We start from the raw sequence: 16864 nt of genomic DNA, 5'->3' as shown, positions 1-16864 counted from the left end.
CGTGTCTGCGCTCCGTGCGCTGGAACCCAGTTCGCGAGCTTCGGGAAAGGGGGCTGGAGATTGAGAATACATACGCAAAGACAGACTGACACACGGACCTCCAAACGCTGGTTCAGAAAGCCCCCTTTATTAACACCATGTAGGCTTAAATACACTGCAGTCCATGGCCAACAGGTGATAATCCCATCCTCTGATCCTCTAAACCAGGCACAGCTTCTAGTGACTTTAATTAGAGGGTGCTAGGAGGGAAGAGCAGCTAAAGGCCAGAACTCATTAGTCCCAACATCCAGCTGAAGACCAGGACTCATTAGTCCCAACAGGTATAGGCTTATTTTCTTATAAAACTCCCAAAACACAAGGAACAGTAGCAAAAGTACGCAGGTGTGATTTAATGGAGCTAAGCAATTGTGTATGTCAAAGAAACATAGAGTACAAAAGAATCTCTTCTGCACCCTGGACATCACGATAAATTAGTGCAAGTGTCACGAAATACAGTATAAGTAGGGTTGGCAAACTGTCCCTGTGGTGGAGGGAGAGGACCAACTCCACAGTAGTTCTCCAGCCTCTATGTTCACAGTGTGGTGTGGATACTGTCCCCCAACACACACAATAAATTATTGTGGGATATTTGTACACTGTGAAAATGTATTGTCATGACTGATTTAATAAAGAGCTGAATGGCCAAGAGCTAGGCAGAAGGCATAGGCAGGACTTCCAGGCAGAGAGAGGAAGTAGGAGGGTATAATCAAGACATGCCAAGGAGACAAAGCACAAGCAGGATGTGCAGAGGTAATAGCCACGAGACACATGGCAGAATGCAAATTAATATAAATGGGCTAATTTAAGTTTTAAGAGCTAGCTATAAACAAGCCTCAGCAGTAGGTTAAGCTTTCATAATTAATAAGTCTCCATGTCATTATTTGGGATTGGCAGGACAGAGAAAGACTTGTTACAATAAATAAATGAAACATAATAAATAAATAAATAAATAAATAGGTGGAGCAACACACATAAAAAAGGTCTGGATTTATATGCAAGAAAATGAGAGTAGCATCTCAGAGATTTACTAAAGTGCTGTTCACTGTAGCTAAGATACTGAATCAGTCTAGGTGGCCATCTGCAGAGGAATAGGCAAAAATATGGTGTCTTCCCCAGTAGACTTTGCCACAGGCAGAGTGAAAAGCAGAACTTTGGCCAAACAGATGGAATTGGCAAACATATTAACTGGAATAATGAGGCAGACACAGAGGAACAACTACTAAATATTTTGTCTCATATGGAAAAGTTAAAATACGCAGATCTGGAGACAGGTGAGAGTCGAAGAGTAATCTCTGAAGGTTAGCAAGAACAAGCGGACGGAGGGGAGATTAAATACTAGATAACAAGACCCAGTGAGATGGAAGGAAACCTTTCTAGTGTTCTACAGCACAGACAGGGATTAGAATTCACAACAACCTGTTTGAATAACTGTAATAGAAGAGAGGAACTTGAAGGTTCCAAAGAAACTGGAGGAAAATGCTAATTACTGGTTTTATCTATATACTGTGGTCATGTGTTGAGGTATCACACTGCCCCTTAAATATGTGCAATTATTGCGTGATAGCTATAATAAAAATAACGTGGTTTAGAATATGGGTTGAGCCCAGGGCCCGTACCTGCTAGGCAAGCTCTAGTACTAAGCTAAAGTCCCAGTCCCTACAGAAGAAGTTTGAGTATGAGAATCACCGTATATCTCACTTTTTATACATGTGCCATCCCCTCTATCTTATCTTAAGGGAATCGCTGTCCCTGGGAACTGTTCTTTTCTCATCAGTGGACAATACAAGGCTTCCTGGTAGCGTTTGCATTAGCAACACCAGCATGTGTATCTTTGGAGAATTTGGTTTTCCTTCTCTTAGTCCATGGCAGGAAGAACCTCCCCGGCAATTGAGGAAAGCAGATTCAGGGGATGTAGCAAATACAGGATTTTTACATTCATCTATTTTTTTTGTGCTATTATCAATATGCTGGGAGGAAGTTCATTTGTATTCAAAACAAATGCTTTGAGATTTCTATTCCAGACCTTCTCTTTTGTGGATATTTTTCATCAACAGCAAGTTTTCATAACCTTTCATAGAGACCTTCAAAGTGCAAAGGATTTTAAAGTTTATTGCTACTTTGGAAATACAGATTTGGAGGCTGGAGAGATGGCTCAGTAGTTTAAAGCACTTATTGCTCTTGCAGAGGACCTGAGTTCAATTCCCAGCACCTACTTGGTGACTATAACTATACAGGCTGTCATACCAGCCTGTCACTACAGGTTCAAAGGATCCAAGACCCTTTTCTGACATCCACTCAGGTGGTGCACGCACACACTCAATGCCCATACATATAAAATAAATCTTTAAAAACACAAATGTGGGGATAATGCTAAATATTAAACCCAAAATTTAAGGGAGTTACATTTTTAGCATTAGATTGCCTCAAAGTATTGCTTTAAAAATCAAGATGGATTTTTGTTTTGTCTTTATCTTTAATACAACAGGGTCATCCACCACTTGTGAAAGCTCTGTCCTGCTTATATGGAAAAATTTATCAAAATCAAATTGATCCGGATAAAGAAATCCTTGTGACAGTGGGAGGATATGGGTCTCTCTTTAATGCCATTCAAGGATTGGTTGACCCGGGAGATGAGGTAAGGGTATGAACACTGTCCTAAAACTCGGTGCTTCTGTCCCACGTTGGAACCTTCTCCTCATTTTGTTCCTTTCTTTTTCTCTGTCAGTCGGTTTTGAGGTCTAGTGGCGGTACAGTAAAGTTAGCAAGCCTTGAATGAGGAGTGGGATAATTACCATATAACTGTAGCACACAGAATGATGCTGCATCCTCCCAGCGTCCAGAGGCTGTAGGCCTGTCCTGTTGTCTGTCTCCCAGAGTTAACCCTTTTCCTGTAATCTGCACCTCAGTTCATTCTCGCGGCTCTTTTATTGGATAGATGTTGGAATCAGATGGTACAGGCTCTTGAGTTTTGCTTTGTTTTGCTTTTCACTTGTTATTATGTCTGCTATGTAAAGTTCTTAGTTAATTAGTTAACTGGTTAGTTTGCTTGTTTGTGTTTGAGACTAGCCCAAGCTGGACGAACTTCATACATGGTTGGCATGTACACCTGTCTCCACACACACAGACACATACACAGATTCAATAAAAACATTAGACTGTGTGTGTGTGTGTAAACAAGCTTATATTCTTTCATCTAGAGATAGCAGTCATGTGAATTTATTCAGCTGGTCTTTTAAAAATAGAGAACTATAGGCACAAATACAGCACTGTTATTTATGTGTGTAAAAGGTAAGAAAATAATTCTTAAACTTAGGGAACTCTCAACATTAATGTAAGAGCAAAAATTAAAATTATATGGCATTTTCATGAAATCGGGTTAGGTTTTAAAAATATATATAAAAGCATGGACTGAAGAAGTGGCTCCCTGGGCTGGCAAGAGGGCTCATATGATAAAGCCATTTTCTGCCAAGCCTGAATTTGATCTCCAGAACCCACATGATAGAATCAGATAACCAAAAGTTGTCCTCTGATTCCCACACATGCCCCATGGTGCACACAAGAACATGTACGCAACAAGTAAACAAATAAATAATAAAAACTGTATAAAAGCTAGGCAAGTGTGGTGGCACATGCCTGCCGTCCCAGAGCGTGGGAGGTTAAACCAGGGGTCGGAGATCAGTCAGGGTTAGAAAAGATCTTATTTCAGTGGAAGGAAGGAGATGGTCTTAGTTACTTTCCTATTTTTGTGACAAAATACCATAACCAAGGCAGTTTACAAAATAATTGGGAGTCTGCTTAGATTCAAGGGTGAGAAGAGACCATAACCATCATGGCAGAGAGTGTAACAGCAGGCAGGCAGGCAGGCATGATGCTGGAGCAGTGGGTGAGGGACTTCATGTTGAAACAACAGCCATGAGGCAGAGGGAGGGCCAAGTAGAGTGGGCTTTCTTATCTATCTGTCTGTCTGTCTGTTTTACAAAACAGGGTTTCTCTGTAGCTTTTTAAAGTCTGTTCTCGAACTCTCTCTGTGGACCAGGCTGGCCTCGAACTCACAGAGATCCACCTGTCTCTGCCTGCCTAGATCTGCCATCTCTGCCTCCTGAGTTCTGAGATTAAAGGCGGGCACTACCCCCACCCACCTGGAGTGGGCTTTTGAAACTCCACTGATATACCTCCTGCAACAAGTCCACACCTCCTAATCCTTTCCAAGCAGTTCCATAAACTAGGGCCCAAGCGGGCAAACATGAGCCTGTGGAGCCCTTCTCACTCAAACCACCGCAGAGATAAAAGAAAGACAGAAGTCCTAGATTGAGTCTGCAGGCTGGGGTGTGATGGCAGCCAACAAGATCAGCTCCTCCATCTGAAGCTGCAGCAAGGGTAGTTGGAGGGGAGTTTGAGAGGTGAGAAATCTGATCCAAGGACTGAGAGGAAAAGGTGCCAGACACTACAGACCTGGAGCAGAGGACTGTGGGCATCACACGAGAACAATAGCATCCACTCTGGCCCCTGACTCACGCAAATGCTTACTCTCAAGATACTGTCTCCAATTAGCACTCCACTCTAGAAACGGTCGCAACGTCATTTCCTGAAATCCTGCTCCTATCACTGTCCGGTGTATATCAAGTTCCTCCTGCATTTTGTTTTCTAGTTTGAAATACAAAAAAAAAAAAAAAAAAAAAAAAAAAAAAAAAAAAAAAAAAAAAAAAAAAAAAAACACCCTTACTGGTTTTGCTCAGAACATACTTTTGAGAATATGATGAGCAGTCCAGGCACCAGATTAATCTGGGTATGCACCTATAATAATTGACACTTTTAAATGTCCCCACTGTAAACCTCTCTGTAGATCTCCCGAGAGACCAAGAACTCCATCTTTGACTCCGAGGATGCCTTTCTATCCAGGGTCTTTTGCACTCAGACAATGGCTCCATGAAGACCGAGCTTGTCTTTTCCTTTGCTGCATCTTGTCACTCAGCACAGCACCTCCCACATAAGAGGCGCCACATTCCAGAGGTGAATTGCTGGCTGATACCCTGTGTTCTTGTTTGCTTTGTATCTCAGGTGATCATAATGGTGCCTTTTTATGACTGTTATGAGCCCATGGTGAGAATGGCCGGAGCAACGCCTGTGTTTATTCCCCTGAGATCTGTAAGTCCCCAGACCATCCGCTGACCTGAAGAATGTTTTAAATTAAGTTGTCATTGAAGGTATAGCTAAGTCTTTTGAAAATAATGAATCCAGTAGCCAAGGTGACTCACCGACTCCTCTATCAGCCCTTACCTTGCCCATAGATACAGCCGCTTCTGGGAAGGAAGAACAGCTGTTTGTTGACAGCGTTCATTGTTTCCTTAAACAGTGTGTACATAAAACTCAGGGCCTCTGGGTTCTCGAGGTTGAATTAGAGCCTAATTATTTGTGCCTGTGTTCTTCATTAGTCATGTTATTCAGTTACCTTTTTCGGGTCTGTCTTTCATCTTTCTTTACTAGGTTGTTGTAAGACAGTAAACATGAATTAATTTGTTCAAACCACATCTTTATTCTTCATGCTTAGAAACCTACCGATGGGACGAAGTGGTCTAGTTCTGATTGGACATTCAATCCTCAAGAACTGGAAAGTAAATTTAGTTCTAAGACTAAAGCCATTATATTAAATACTCCACATAACCCCATTGGCAAGGTAAGCGACCCTCTTTGCTTACACAGGCTGGGAGTCCCTATTTTCTCACATGTAGAATAATTGGCTCTGCCCTTTCCTTTAATATGTGTAGGTGTATACCAGAGAGGAGCTGCAAGTCATTGCTGACCTTTGCATCAAGCATGACACCCTGTGCATCAGTGATGAGGTTTATGAATGGCTTGTCTATACTGGACATAAGCATATAAAAATAGGTACTGATTCGGACGGAGTCTCCAGTCTGAGTGGGTTTTGACACATGTGGAACAAAGGATCCGAGAGGACCCCAGGCCAGCTTTCAAATAGTCTCTGCGATGGGTATCTACGTGCGCACTTACGAGGGGCATTTAGATGGAGCGCGCTTGAGAGATTAAAGCTGAGCTTGATGAACAGATGTTCCAATGGGGGAAGGGACTTGAGATCACAATGTAAAGGTGGGATGTGAGCAGAGTAGGTCTTTTGCCTGTCTTTGGCTTCTTAACAAGAATCCTGCTGTTCCTCAGTATATAAGAAACTGAGGACAAAGCTTTTCATGAGGCGGTTTGTGATTGTACTGAATGAGTTGCCCAAATCTAATAGCAAGGAATTATAGAATGGCAGGCTATTGCTCGTCTGTTCCCAGTGGGATTTTGCAATTGCTACTGGGCTACCTCACCCAAATACTGCCGTATCAACTGGGCTGGCCCAAGCTCTCAGCTGTAGAACTGTAAGCTATGTGGGTAACCTTTGGGTCTTGTGCTGTCTTGCCTATGCCTAGACACTATCCCTCTGGTGTCCACAATTCCCTCAGGTCTTTGTTCCCTTATCAGCCTCCCTCGCCTCCAGCATTCGCTTCCTTCGCTTTTATTTTGTTTTTACCTATATCCTTAAACAGAATCTATGCATTTTTCTTCTAATTTATCAGAAGGATGAGATTATTATTTGTGTTGGTCTCTTCTAAATTCTCATTTTCCACATTAGAGTCCCACACAAAGTGGGAGTGCCTTAGCATGACACAAACCAGAGTCCTCCAGAGTCAAGAGAGGAAATCCCAATTGAAGAATTCCTGAATCACATAGTCATTTGGCTACCTCCATGAAAAATGTCTTGATGATATAAGAAGGTGTGCTCCACTGTGGGAGTCCTAGGCATTGTAAGAAAAGCAAGTGAGCGTGAGCCCATGGTTCAGCATTCCTTCATGGTTTTTGCTGTGCTTCCTGAGCTGTTGATGAGTCCCAGCACTGACTTCTTCAGTGATGTACTATGACGGCAAAGTGTGAGCCAAACAAACTCGTTCCTCCCCGAATTTGCTTTCGCCTGTGATTTTAATCATGGAAAATTAGAAAGCAAATTAGAACATTAGGCAATCAGATGTCTTTGCTGAGTAAGATGAATAGGAAACAGAGGCAGTAAAGAGGTACATAGATATGTGTGTGAACAGAAGTTGTGTGTACCGTCATTGTTACAGTGGCGCATTATAAATGGCCACAGAGATGGAAGGAGAAAGCAAGGGCTTGAGGGGATTCGAATGTAACAAGTCTTCTCTGTCCCTCCTGCCTACTCCCAAATCACAACTCACAGACTTATTATTAATTATGAAAGTTTGGCCGATAGCTTAGGCTTGTATCTAACTAGCTCTTATAATTTAAATTAACCCATTTTTATTCATCCTTGTGCTGCCACGAGACTTGTAGCTGTCACCTCTCCTCCCACATTTCTTGCTATTTTCTGTCTCTTGGCTTTTCCTCCTCCTTCTTACCGACGGTCTCTCTGCCCCCAAAATCCTGCCTAACTCTTGGTCATTCCGCTTTTTATTGGTCGTTTCGCTTTTTTTTTTTTTTTTCCCGAGACAGGGTTTCTCTGTAGTTTTTGGTGTCTGTCCTGGAACGAGCTCTTGTAGACCAGGCTGGCCTCAAACTCACAGGGATTCACCTGCCGCTGCCTCCCGAGTGCTGGGATTAAAGGCGTGTGCCACCACCGTCGGGCTCATTCCGCTTTTTATTAAACCAGGCCGAGTGACACATCTTCACAGTGCACAAAATGATTATTCCACAGCGTTAGAAAGTAGGGCATAAACATTGACGAGGGGCTGAGACCATTGCAGAAGGCTGCGTCTCTGAGACTCGCTAACAGATGCACCAGAACTCAGTGTCCTGCATAATGGAACTGGGGCATGAAGAAACTAGAAACGATTCTGTCTAACAGGAAATTGAAAATTTTTTAAATCCAATTTTAGGGCTGGAAAGATGGTTCAGTAGTTAAGAGCACTGGCTGTTCTTCCGGAGGACCCAGGTTCTATTCCTAGCTTCCACATAGTGGTTCACAACCATCTGTGATTCCAGTTCCAGGGGTTCTAATGTCCTCTACTTGCCTCTGTGGGCACCATTTTGGTGTATAGACCTACATATAAGCAAAACACCATATGTATAAAATAATACTTTTCAAATGCCAGTTATATTCATGGCTCTATAACAAAGCTATTGCGGAAATGCATTTGAATTTTTCTGACTTGGTCATTAATATTCATTTACGAAATCCTCCTGTTAAGTGATCTGTAACTTTCAAAATCAGATAAGTGGCAGCAACTGCCAAAGGCTTAAGAAAACATTGTGGATGAAAACCTAAGGTAGCTTTTCAAATTCCTGTACATTAACTTGATCTCAATAGTGACTGTGATGATATTTCGAGAACTACAGCAAAAGATATTGGTTCTGAGACTGCATTAAAAAAGATTAAGAAGACCCAGGTTTGGGTGAGGGTCAGAAACAAATCATGTGTCTGCCATCTTAGATGATGCATAGTGACTGTGAAGAAATGGAATCTCCAATCAGTCATGGTAACACATACCTGGAAGCCACACCACTCCTGAGGGTGAAGCAGGAAGGTCTCGGGTTCAAGGCCAGCCTGGCCCAGATAGGGGTAGAAACTATGGAGGTCGGGCTCTGCAGCTGAAGTGGAGTACAGTCTCTCCTCCCTCCTTTCCCTGAATTCCAGAGATCCAGCTCAGGCTCTCCCTGCAGCTGAAGTGGAGTGCAGTCTCTCCTCCCTCCTTTCCCTGAATTCCAGACATCCAGCTCAGGCTCTCCCTGCAGCTGAAGTGGAGTACAGTCTCTCCTCCCTCCTTTCCCTGAATTCCAGACATCCAGCTCAGGCTCTCCCAGCAAGTGCTGCTACCTACAAAGTCATTTTGATGGCCCTCAAGAAAAGGAGGAAAAGAAGGAAAGAAAATGACAGAATTTCCTCTTATTGAATGAAATATTCTTGACTCAAATATCTCCCACTGACAAAACTGCCATTTCAATCATCACAAAGAATGTTCCTCTCTACTCCCACCTCATTCATACACTAAATCACTGATATTTGAACATCTTTCCTTGTACCCTATGCAGCTAATCAGCTGACCCCTTAAAAAGAGAGGGGCATCCACTTTTGCATGGTTAAAAAGAAATACTCATTGACAAATTGCTTAGCTCATTAAAAAGAATACAATAATTACATTTCATATTGTAGCACAGAATGTCTGCCCTCCCCTTTCTGCCTGCCTAAGCTGATGTGGTGTTCCAAACTGTAACCAAATCCTCCCTGGACCAGGAGACCTCCTCTCCCTTCCACCATTGCCTAACACCCCTGCTTGCCCTACTCCAGCCGCCAGCACAGTGCCACTGCTGCCACCTTGGTGTCACTTCCTCAGCGAGACCTCAAGCTCTTTAGAGGCAGAAGCCATAGGCTCCTCTGCCTTGTTTCCTTTGCCACTCTTAGTTTCTAAGAAAGATTTGATGGGCAGTTGTGAATGAATGACACTGGAAGAGATCAGTCAAGAATGGCTTAGCGACTCGCCTGTGGTTGGAAAAAATGTTCTGAAATTGAAGGTAGCGGTGCTCATGCAGTAGTGGGTTATACTTGCATTTTCTAAAGAAGACTGAAATAACTATACTGATACTATTTACTGTCTATTTTCACTGAGTTCATGTTGTCTGCATTGTGTTTTTAGGTTATACTAAATGAAAAGTAGTTGGAAAAGAAAGTAATTGGTAGCCAGTTATCAACTTGTTTTTCTTTTCCTCTTAAGCCACTTTTCCAGGTATGTGGGAGAGAACAATAACAATAGGAAGCGCTGGCAAGACTTTCAGTGTGACAGGATGGAAGGTAAGAGCAGGAGGGTGCTGCTGCGCTGGGGATGGGGCTCAGTCGTAGAGCCCATGCTTCGCATGTAAAGGCCCTGGGTTCAATCCCCATCTCTGTTACACAGAGAGCCCCTGTCTTGGAAATAAAAAATAAATAAGTAAATAAATTAATAATAATAATGAAGCTCATAATTTGATTTTTGTACAATATTTTGTATTTTAAACACATGCATAATATATGTGGAGTTTTATACTTAGTGATCTTTTCCATATTTACTGATTTGTTTGGCTCTCATGTCAAGCTTTATCCTTTTGTTTTTAATTACATGTATTTACTTGGGGGCTGGGAGATGTATGCTGTGCTCTCTGTCTCTCTCTCTCTCTCTCTCTCTCTCTCTGTGTGTGTGTGTGTGTGTGTGTGTGTGTGTGTGTGTGTGTGTGTGTGTAGGGCAGAAGGTAATATGTAGGAGTCAGTTTTCTTCTTCCAACATGTGGATCCCAGAGATTGAACTGAGGTCCTCGGGCTTAGAAGCAAGCAAGTTCCTACCCTCTGAACCATATCACTGCCCCATGTTTCATCCTTTTTGAAATCAAGTAATTTCCTTAAAAGAAAGAAAAATCAAGTAATTTTAAATTTTATGAACAATCAATTTATGATACTTTTTTCTTTACAAAAAAAATTTTCACATATGAAAAGAGAAAAATTACACTGGCCGTTCCTCCAGCTGTAGCTGTGACCCAGACACTAAGTATTTTCAGCAATGCTAATTCTTTGCTAATTCTTTTCATTCTTAGCAGCACAGTATAAAGTGGGCAAAGTTTTCATCCCTGCTTTACAGATTATAAAACTAAGTCACAGTAGTTTTCACTGTCTGCCTGGTATTACACTGCTAATAAAGACAAGCCAGGGCAGGGAGCCTGCCTTCAGAGTCCCTGCACCAACCACTGTCCTGTTGATCACGATAACGCATTCATCGGGATCTATAATCCTGAGCCACAGGGAGTGGAAGCAAGAAAATCAGGAACCCGACATTCTCTTTGGCTAACTTGTGAGTTCAAGGCTAACCTGGGCTACAGGAGATACTGTCTCACGAAAGAACAACAAATAATGTCCCAGTTAAAATTCAGTTCTCTTTCAGTCTTACTGATGCTAGACCAGAAGAATAGGTGAAAACCAGTGTGCTGTAGTTCTGGAGGAGTCCTCTGAGCTATCGTGCAGAACTACTCGTGCCTGTACTTAGAGCAAGTATAACTGCTGGCTTTTATTCCTCACAAGCACCAGAAGTGGCACATCAGCAGAGGGAAGGGCTCACAATGATCACAGGTTTTCTTACCTTCAGGAGTCAGGGTGAGTGATGAAGACGGACCTAGGAACTTCACGAAAACAAGCATTGCCCCACTTTCCTCCTCGGAACATTTCTGAAGTACCTATGTTTGTCATTTGCCCTAACTGCTCTCTTAGATATGATATATATCCTTGGATTGTTTTTTGAAATCTGCTTTTCTCTTCTCCCAGCTTGGCTGGAGCATTGGCCCTCATCACCTGATAAAGCATCTACAGACTGTTCAGCAAAACACTTTGTACACGTGTGCAACTCCATTACAGGTACGTGTTAGCCTTTGTGCATGTGAGAATTAAATAGCTTCCTCATGAGCAAGCCCTTCTAACGCAATTTGGGAATTCTGGGGCAGACAGACAGTCATGGATAAAGTTCACTGGGTGTGGTGGTGCATGCCTGCCATGTTAGCATGACTGAGGCTCAATCAGGAGAGTCTTGAGTTCAAGGCTGGTCTAGGCCACACACAGACTTTAAAGCATAGCTGGACATTATAGGAAGACCCCATGGGAGGTGGGGAATGGGCAGAGAACAAACAGTATTTGGGAAGTTACGTGACATCTGCCAGTCTCTACCTTCTTTCTCCCTGCACTCAGTTAATTTTCCCGCCTACCTATATTCTGCCCTGCCACAGGCCAAAGCAGCTTCTTTATTAACCAATGGTAATAAAACATATTCATAGCATACAGAGGGAAATCCCACATCAGTATGTATAGGCCTAATAAATGGCAGACTCTTTCTCCCAGATGAGTCTTTTTCTTGAGCACAGTGCCATGCCTTAACCTCCCAAACTGTGGGATTACAGGCAAGTACCATCATTCCTGGCCCTTAATGCATATCTTTGTTAAACTGTTGTTATTTTTGTATACATTTCTAGAAACAAATCTATTTATCATTCTCCTCCAAATACCCCAGACACTGAAACGGTGTTCTAGTTCTAGAAGGCAGTTGAGGCACAAGAAAGTCAAACAACTGACTCTGTTGAACTTGTTTGGTGGCTTCTCGTTAAAATTGTCTACCCAGTAGGAAACAATCCCATTATTTTCAGTGATTCTCTAAAATAACCTTATGAAAAAGGCTCGTTCCAAAACTCTGTTTTATTATAAGTTCATTTTTATCACCTCAAAATAAAGCCATTTATTCATTGAAGATTTACTGAAGATTAGAGATTTTACAAACAAAAAACAACTGCACTCAAGAAGCTTAACACCCAGTAGAAGGACATAAATAACAGAGATGCTTTTAAAATATATTATGTCAGGTTTTGATGGATACAAAGAGAAGGTGGTGAAGAAGGAAGATGTAATGATCCAGGTTGGGGAGTATATGATGTCATATTGGGCAAGCCTCGTGGAGAAGACAGTATCTGGTTAACCTGGAGAAGAGCCCTGTGGCCTGAGAGAACAGGAAGGGTGAAGCAGACAATAAAACTATCATATCATAAACATAGCTGCTGGGATGAGGTCACCCAGGAGGAAGAGTAAGAGAGTGAGTGGAAGCTGGGAATCACATCAAGTTGGCTCATGTATGTCACTGTTAGAACTAAGGGACATGGGACACTGTGGCAGTTTTGATCGTAAGTTATCAAATGGAGTCTGGTGTTTCGTTGAGGGAAAAGGTAAGAGAAGAGTTCCACGAGAGAAATATTAGTGGATTAAACCAAGGTGAGAACGGTAAAAGTGATGAGGAGAAATGGGACTCTGGACATAGTTGGAAGATTAAGTCAGTGGTGTTTGCTACTGGACGACATAACCAGGCTTGAGAGCAAGAGGAATCCAGATACACTTCGCACAGCCGTTTGTGTCTCTGAGCTCTGGATTTCCCAGGGCAGTGACTTCTATAGTCAATGGACAGATTGCTCAGAAAGGTACAGCTGAGATCCTAGAATGTTTCCTGGAGCATGTTAGTCTCTATTTCAGGAAAATCCACAGACAGCTGCGTTTGGATGCTGATTTGCTAGTGTTGAAGAGTTGCTGATTCTGTCTCACTGCTAAATTCTCCTGCCACAGCCTTCCCTGAGATCTTGCCCGCTTCCCACCTCATCATGTTCTGTCGCTTGCTTCAGTTCTCTCACACAGAACAGATTTTTTTCCCCTGCCCTTTCCACCTCACCTCTCTACCCACCCTTCAGTATGCACTAATTGGAGGTTTTACGAAAGCCAGAGCCACGCCTATGTTTTGTCCCCAGCTCTTACCGAAATGGCTTCGCCTGCCAACCCTCTAGCCTTCTGCTTGGTAGATCTCTGTGCTGAATTCCTCCTGTGATTGTGACTTGTTTTTATGGTCCTGCGCTGACGTGTTTCTCAGGCACCTGCCTGATCCTTGCTGCCTTAGTCTGGGAAGGTCATTGTAACAAAATTCTAGAGACTTTGTAGCTTATAAAGAGGAGGAATTTGTTTCTCATGGATCTGACAATCACTGCCAGATAAGGACCTGCGGCCTCATCGGTGTCCCTTTTCCACTGTGTTCTCCCATGATAGAGGTGGTGCTAGTACCATGCCTGGGGCCTCTAGTCTTCTGGCCTAATCATCCCCAAAGGTCATACCTGCTAAGGCCCATACCTTGGAGACCAAGAATTCACCATATGGAGTAAGAGGAACACAAACATTAAGCTTTTTGCTCTACATTATTGGTTTTTCTTGGTCCCACTTCTCTGTTCTCTTCTTGAGTCGCCAGCGCTGGAGGAGTTACCCACACAGTCCAGATACTTGTTTCTAGCTCCCATTTCACATACACTGCCTTGCTGTGGTCAGAATGATTTTAGCATTCCCTCTGAGGAACAAGGAACTTGTATTGGCTTGTCTACACAGCAGGCCGGCTTTAATTTCCTCCCGTGCTGTCCTAGGTAACGGAAAACACTGACTCACTGTCACCTCTCTGGACATTCTTTAGCCTGAGATTTAACAAACTGGATGACGGCTCACCCCAGTAGAGAACAGTTCATGTCTTTTGTTACCAAGGACACCATATTTATGTGACACCTCTTTTTTTGGTTTGGATTTCTATGTCTTCCTTTGTTTGTCATATTAGATTTAAACATTTACATAAAACTTCCTCCACTAACCCACGGAGCTGGATAGTTCACAGGAATCTGGCTATAACTTTCTGAGTGACTTCCTTGCCACAAATCTTAATTGGATGACCTTTATTTATTCTTCCAGTAAACTGAACCCTAACTGACATTACCATACTTCTCCCCCCCCCCTTTTATATCTTAACATGCAGGCAGCCTTGGCCCAGGCCCTTTGGACTGATATCAAGCGCATGGATGACCCAGAGTGTTACTTTAATTCTCTGCCAAAGGAATTAGAAGTAAAAAGAGATCGGATGGTCCGTTTACTTAACAGCGTTGGCCTGAAACCCATCATCCCTGACGGGGGTTACTTCATCATTGCTGACGTGTCTTCCTTAGGTTTGTGAAGCCTTTGCTATTTCACATCTACAGACACGTATATTTGAAAAGAAAGCAGATGTATGAGGGAAAGGTGCCCAAGTTAGAACGCATTTTATCTCTAGAAGGGATGATTTCAACACTTTCAACAACTCACGTTCCCTTCAGATCTTTGACCTGAATTTTCACTCCTGGTAAATGGCTATAAGGGCGATGTTGTTCTAAGGTGTTCTCTTACAGAACTGTTCTTACCGTGTTCCAGGGTGTACCTGGAAATTCTGAGTGTGAAATGGTATTCTTGAAATAGTTCACCTGAACATTTCTCTAACTTTCCTAAATGCTGTTTGGTAGACGCTGTGAAGCCTCAGGGAATACCTGCTGTTTGCAGAGGTGGATGCTGGCAACAAGGGGAGTGATAGACATCCGTTGAGAGTCTACTATATGCCAGGTTCTCAAATACCGTCTTCTGGAAAGCATTGCTGGTGCCACCCTTGCAGGCAGGAAAGTTTACAAAGCCTTATGTAACTTCCCAGAGTCATGCATATGGACTATCCACAGTTCTGCTTCCAACACATGGCAATAGTGATCCCTTTTACATGGGGTGTGGGGGCGCAAGCCAAGGCTCATGTGTGGAGGGCAGAGGACAGCTTTGGGAACTGCTTCTCTCCTTCCACCATGTGGGCTCCTCGCCTTGAATTCAGGTCACTAGACTTGCCTTCATCTGAAGTTGATGGCGTAATCCTGACCTGTCACCCACAAATCTTCAAGCCGGAAGTATAATAATGAATAAGTATACAAGAATCTTGTTGGCCTTGGCGCCAACCTATGCAGATCCATCTACAGTTTGATCTGGGATTTGAGGACCTTAAAGAATGAATGGGTGGGATTACCGTCAAACACTACAGACAACTTTGCTTCATTTAGTGTACTTTCATACGTAAATGTAACAAAGAAAAACTATGATCCAAGGAAGGTTGTTTGGGTTCAGAAAAACATGATCAGAAAAATTTGTAAACCAACACCAGTAAGCACAAACTAAATAATATTAACATCCTGAATAGTCACATCCTAAATATTAACAGCCCTCTCCCAGAACTATCTCAGGACAGACCAGTCTTAACACAGTTGCCTGACATATGCTATAGACTGTATTTGGGAAATTAATAAAGCAAGGCAGAGGACCCTATCCAGATCCAGGGCACACGGACGACGGCACTCAGCATATCCTTTCCCCAGATTGGCCTCCTTAGCTATGTTCTGATATCCAACAAGAATAAGCATACCTTATCGATTGGATGTAAATGTTTGTCACAGGAGGTGTGAAGCCACCACATCCAAGAGTAATCCAGGAACGAAACGTGCCTGAGGTAAAAGGCCCTGGAGCCTCTCAGAGCTCCCCAAGGTGTCGTCCACCGTGCGTCATTCCTTTGGCCACGTTCTGACAGTTTTTACACAGAACTTATATTTCTTTAATGTTTAAAAATATTATTAATGATAAATCTTTGAGTATTCATTATTGATTAATTATGATCACTCTAATATGGTTTTCAATATTTTAGATTGTAATAACGTTATGTGCCACCGAATTTGAAAAACTGAAGTTTCTCATTTAGGCAAAATTTTAGAAATCTAGAGGGAATAAAGGAAAATTCAATTTTATGTGACAAATAAATGATTGTATGTTAGTTTTTGGGGGGGTGGCAGCATGAATATAGTTTAATTAAGAGAAAGTGGGGTGCTCCTGAAGTAGAAGGGGGCTCTTTTAGCTCTGTATTCATGTAGAAATCATTTTGCTATACACAAGCATTAGACATTAGTCATTTTTTTTCCAATATAACAGGTTTCAGAGAACTGAGATGCTAGACTTTCTTGTAGTTGAGGCTCAAAGTCCCTTTCCAGGAAGTGGTCACAAGCACTGGCCCCACCTTGGGGTGCAGGGAAGGCTTTCGTGGGTTTTTACAGCGTGCCTGTCCCAGAACACACCCTTATCTTGGTGAAGAGCCTTCTGTACCTCAGGAAACTTGTTTAGACTGGGGCACCCTGTGGCTCTCGTCTGACCCTCATCCAATTTCTTCCCACCAGCTACTCTTTCAATTTCAAATCTTCAAGGTTTTCCACCCAAGTTTATTTATTGAGAGAACAGGTGGAGGACAGCTGGGAAATGACCCTCAAGGTTCTCCACTGTACCCAGCTTTTCCAAGACAATAGACGCTAAGAAAGGATTTGTCTAAGTGTTGCACTAAGCAACCCTTCCATGTTGCCTGAGCCGGTGCATCCTGTGCCACATCCTGCTTGTGTCTGAGTTCTGGGTACAGCATGGTTA

The 16864-nt window shown here is 42.7% G+C and overlaps 1 protein-coding gene across 2 annotated transcripts in view; it reads left to right on the top strand.

Moving 5' to 3' along the window:
- Kyat3 (kynurenine aminotransferase 3) overlaps positions 1-16864 on the top strand; it is a 44341-nt gene that overhangs the window by 18267 nt on the left and 9210 nt on the right. For both annotated transcript variants that reach the window (XM_087897488.1, XM_087897489.1), the window contains 7 exons: positions 2525-2674; positions 5098-5184; positions 5588-5713; positions 5805-5925; positions 9759-9835; positions 11330-11419; positions 14376-14562. In XM_087897488.1, coding sequence (XP_087753614.1) covers positions 2525-2674; positions 5098-5184; positions 5588-5713; positions 5805-5925; positions 9759-9835; positions 11330-11419; positions 14376-14562 — 838 coding nt within the window. The remainder of the gene's footprint in view (positions 1-2524; positions 2675-5097; positions 5185-5587; positions 5714-5804; positions 5926-9758; positions 9836-11329; positions 11420-14375; positions 14563-16864) is intronic.

This window comes from Myodes glareolus, chromosome 17 (genome assembly GCF_982192425.1).
Source record: "Myodes glareolus chromosome 17, mMyoGla1.1, whole genome shotgun sequence".
Lineage (NCBI taxonomy): Eukaryota > Metazoa > Chordata > Mammalia > Rodentia > Cricetidae > Myodes > Myodes glareolus.
This window is presented reverse-complemented; position numbering and strand designations above follow the sequence as displayed.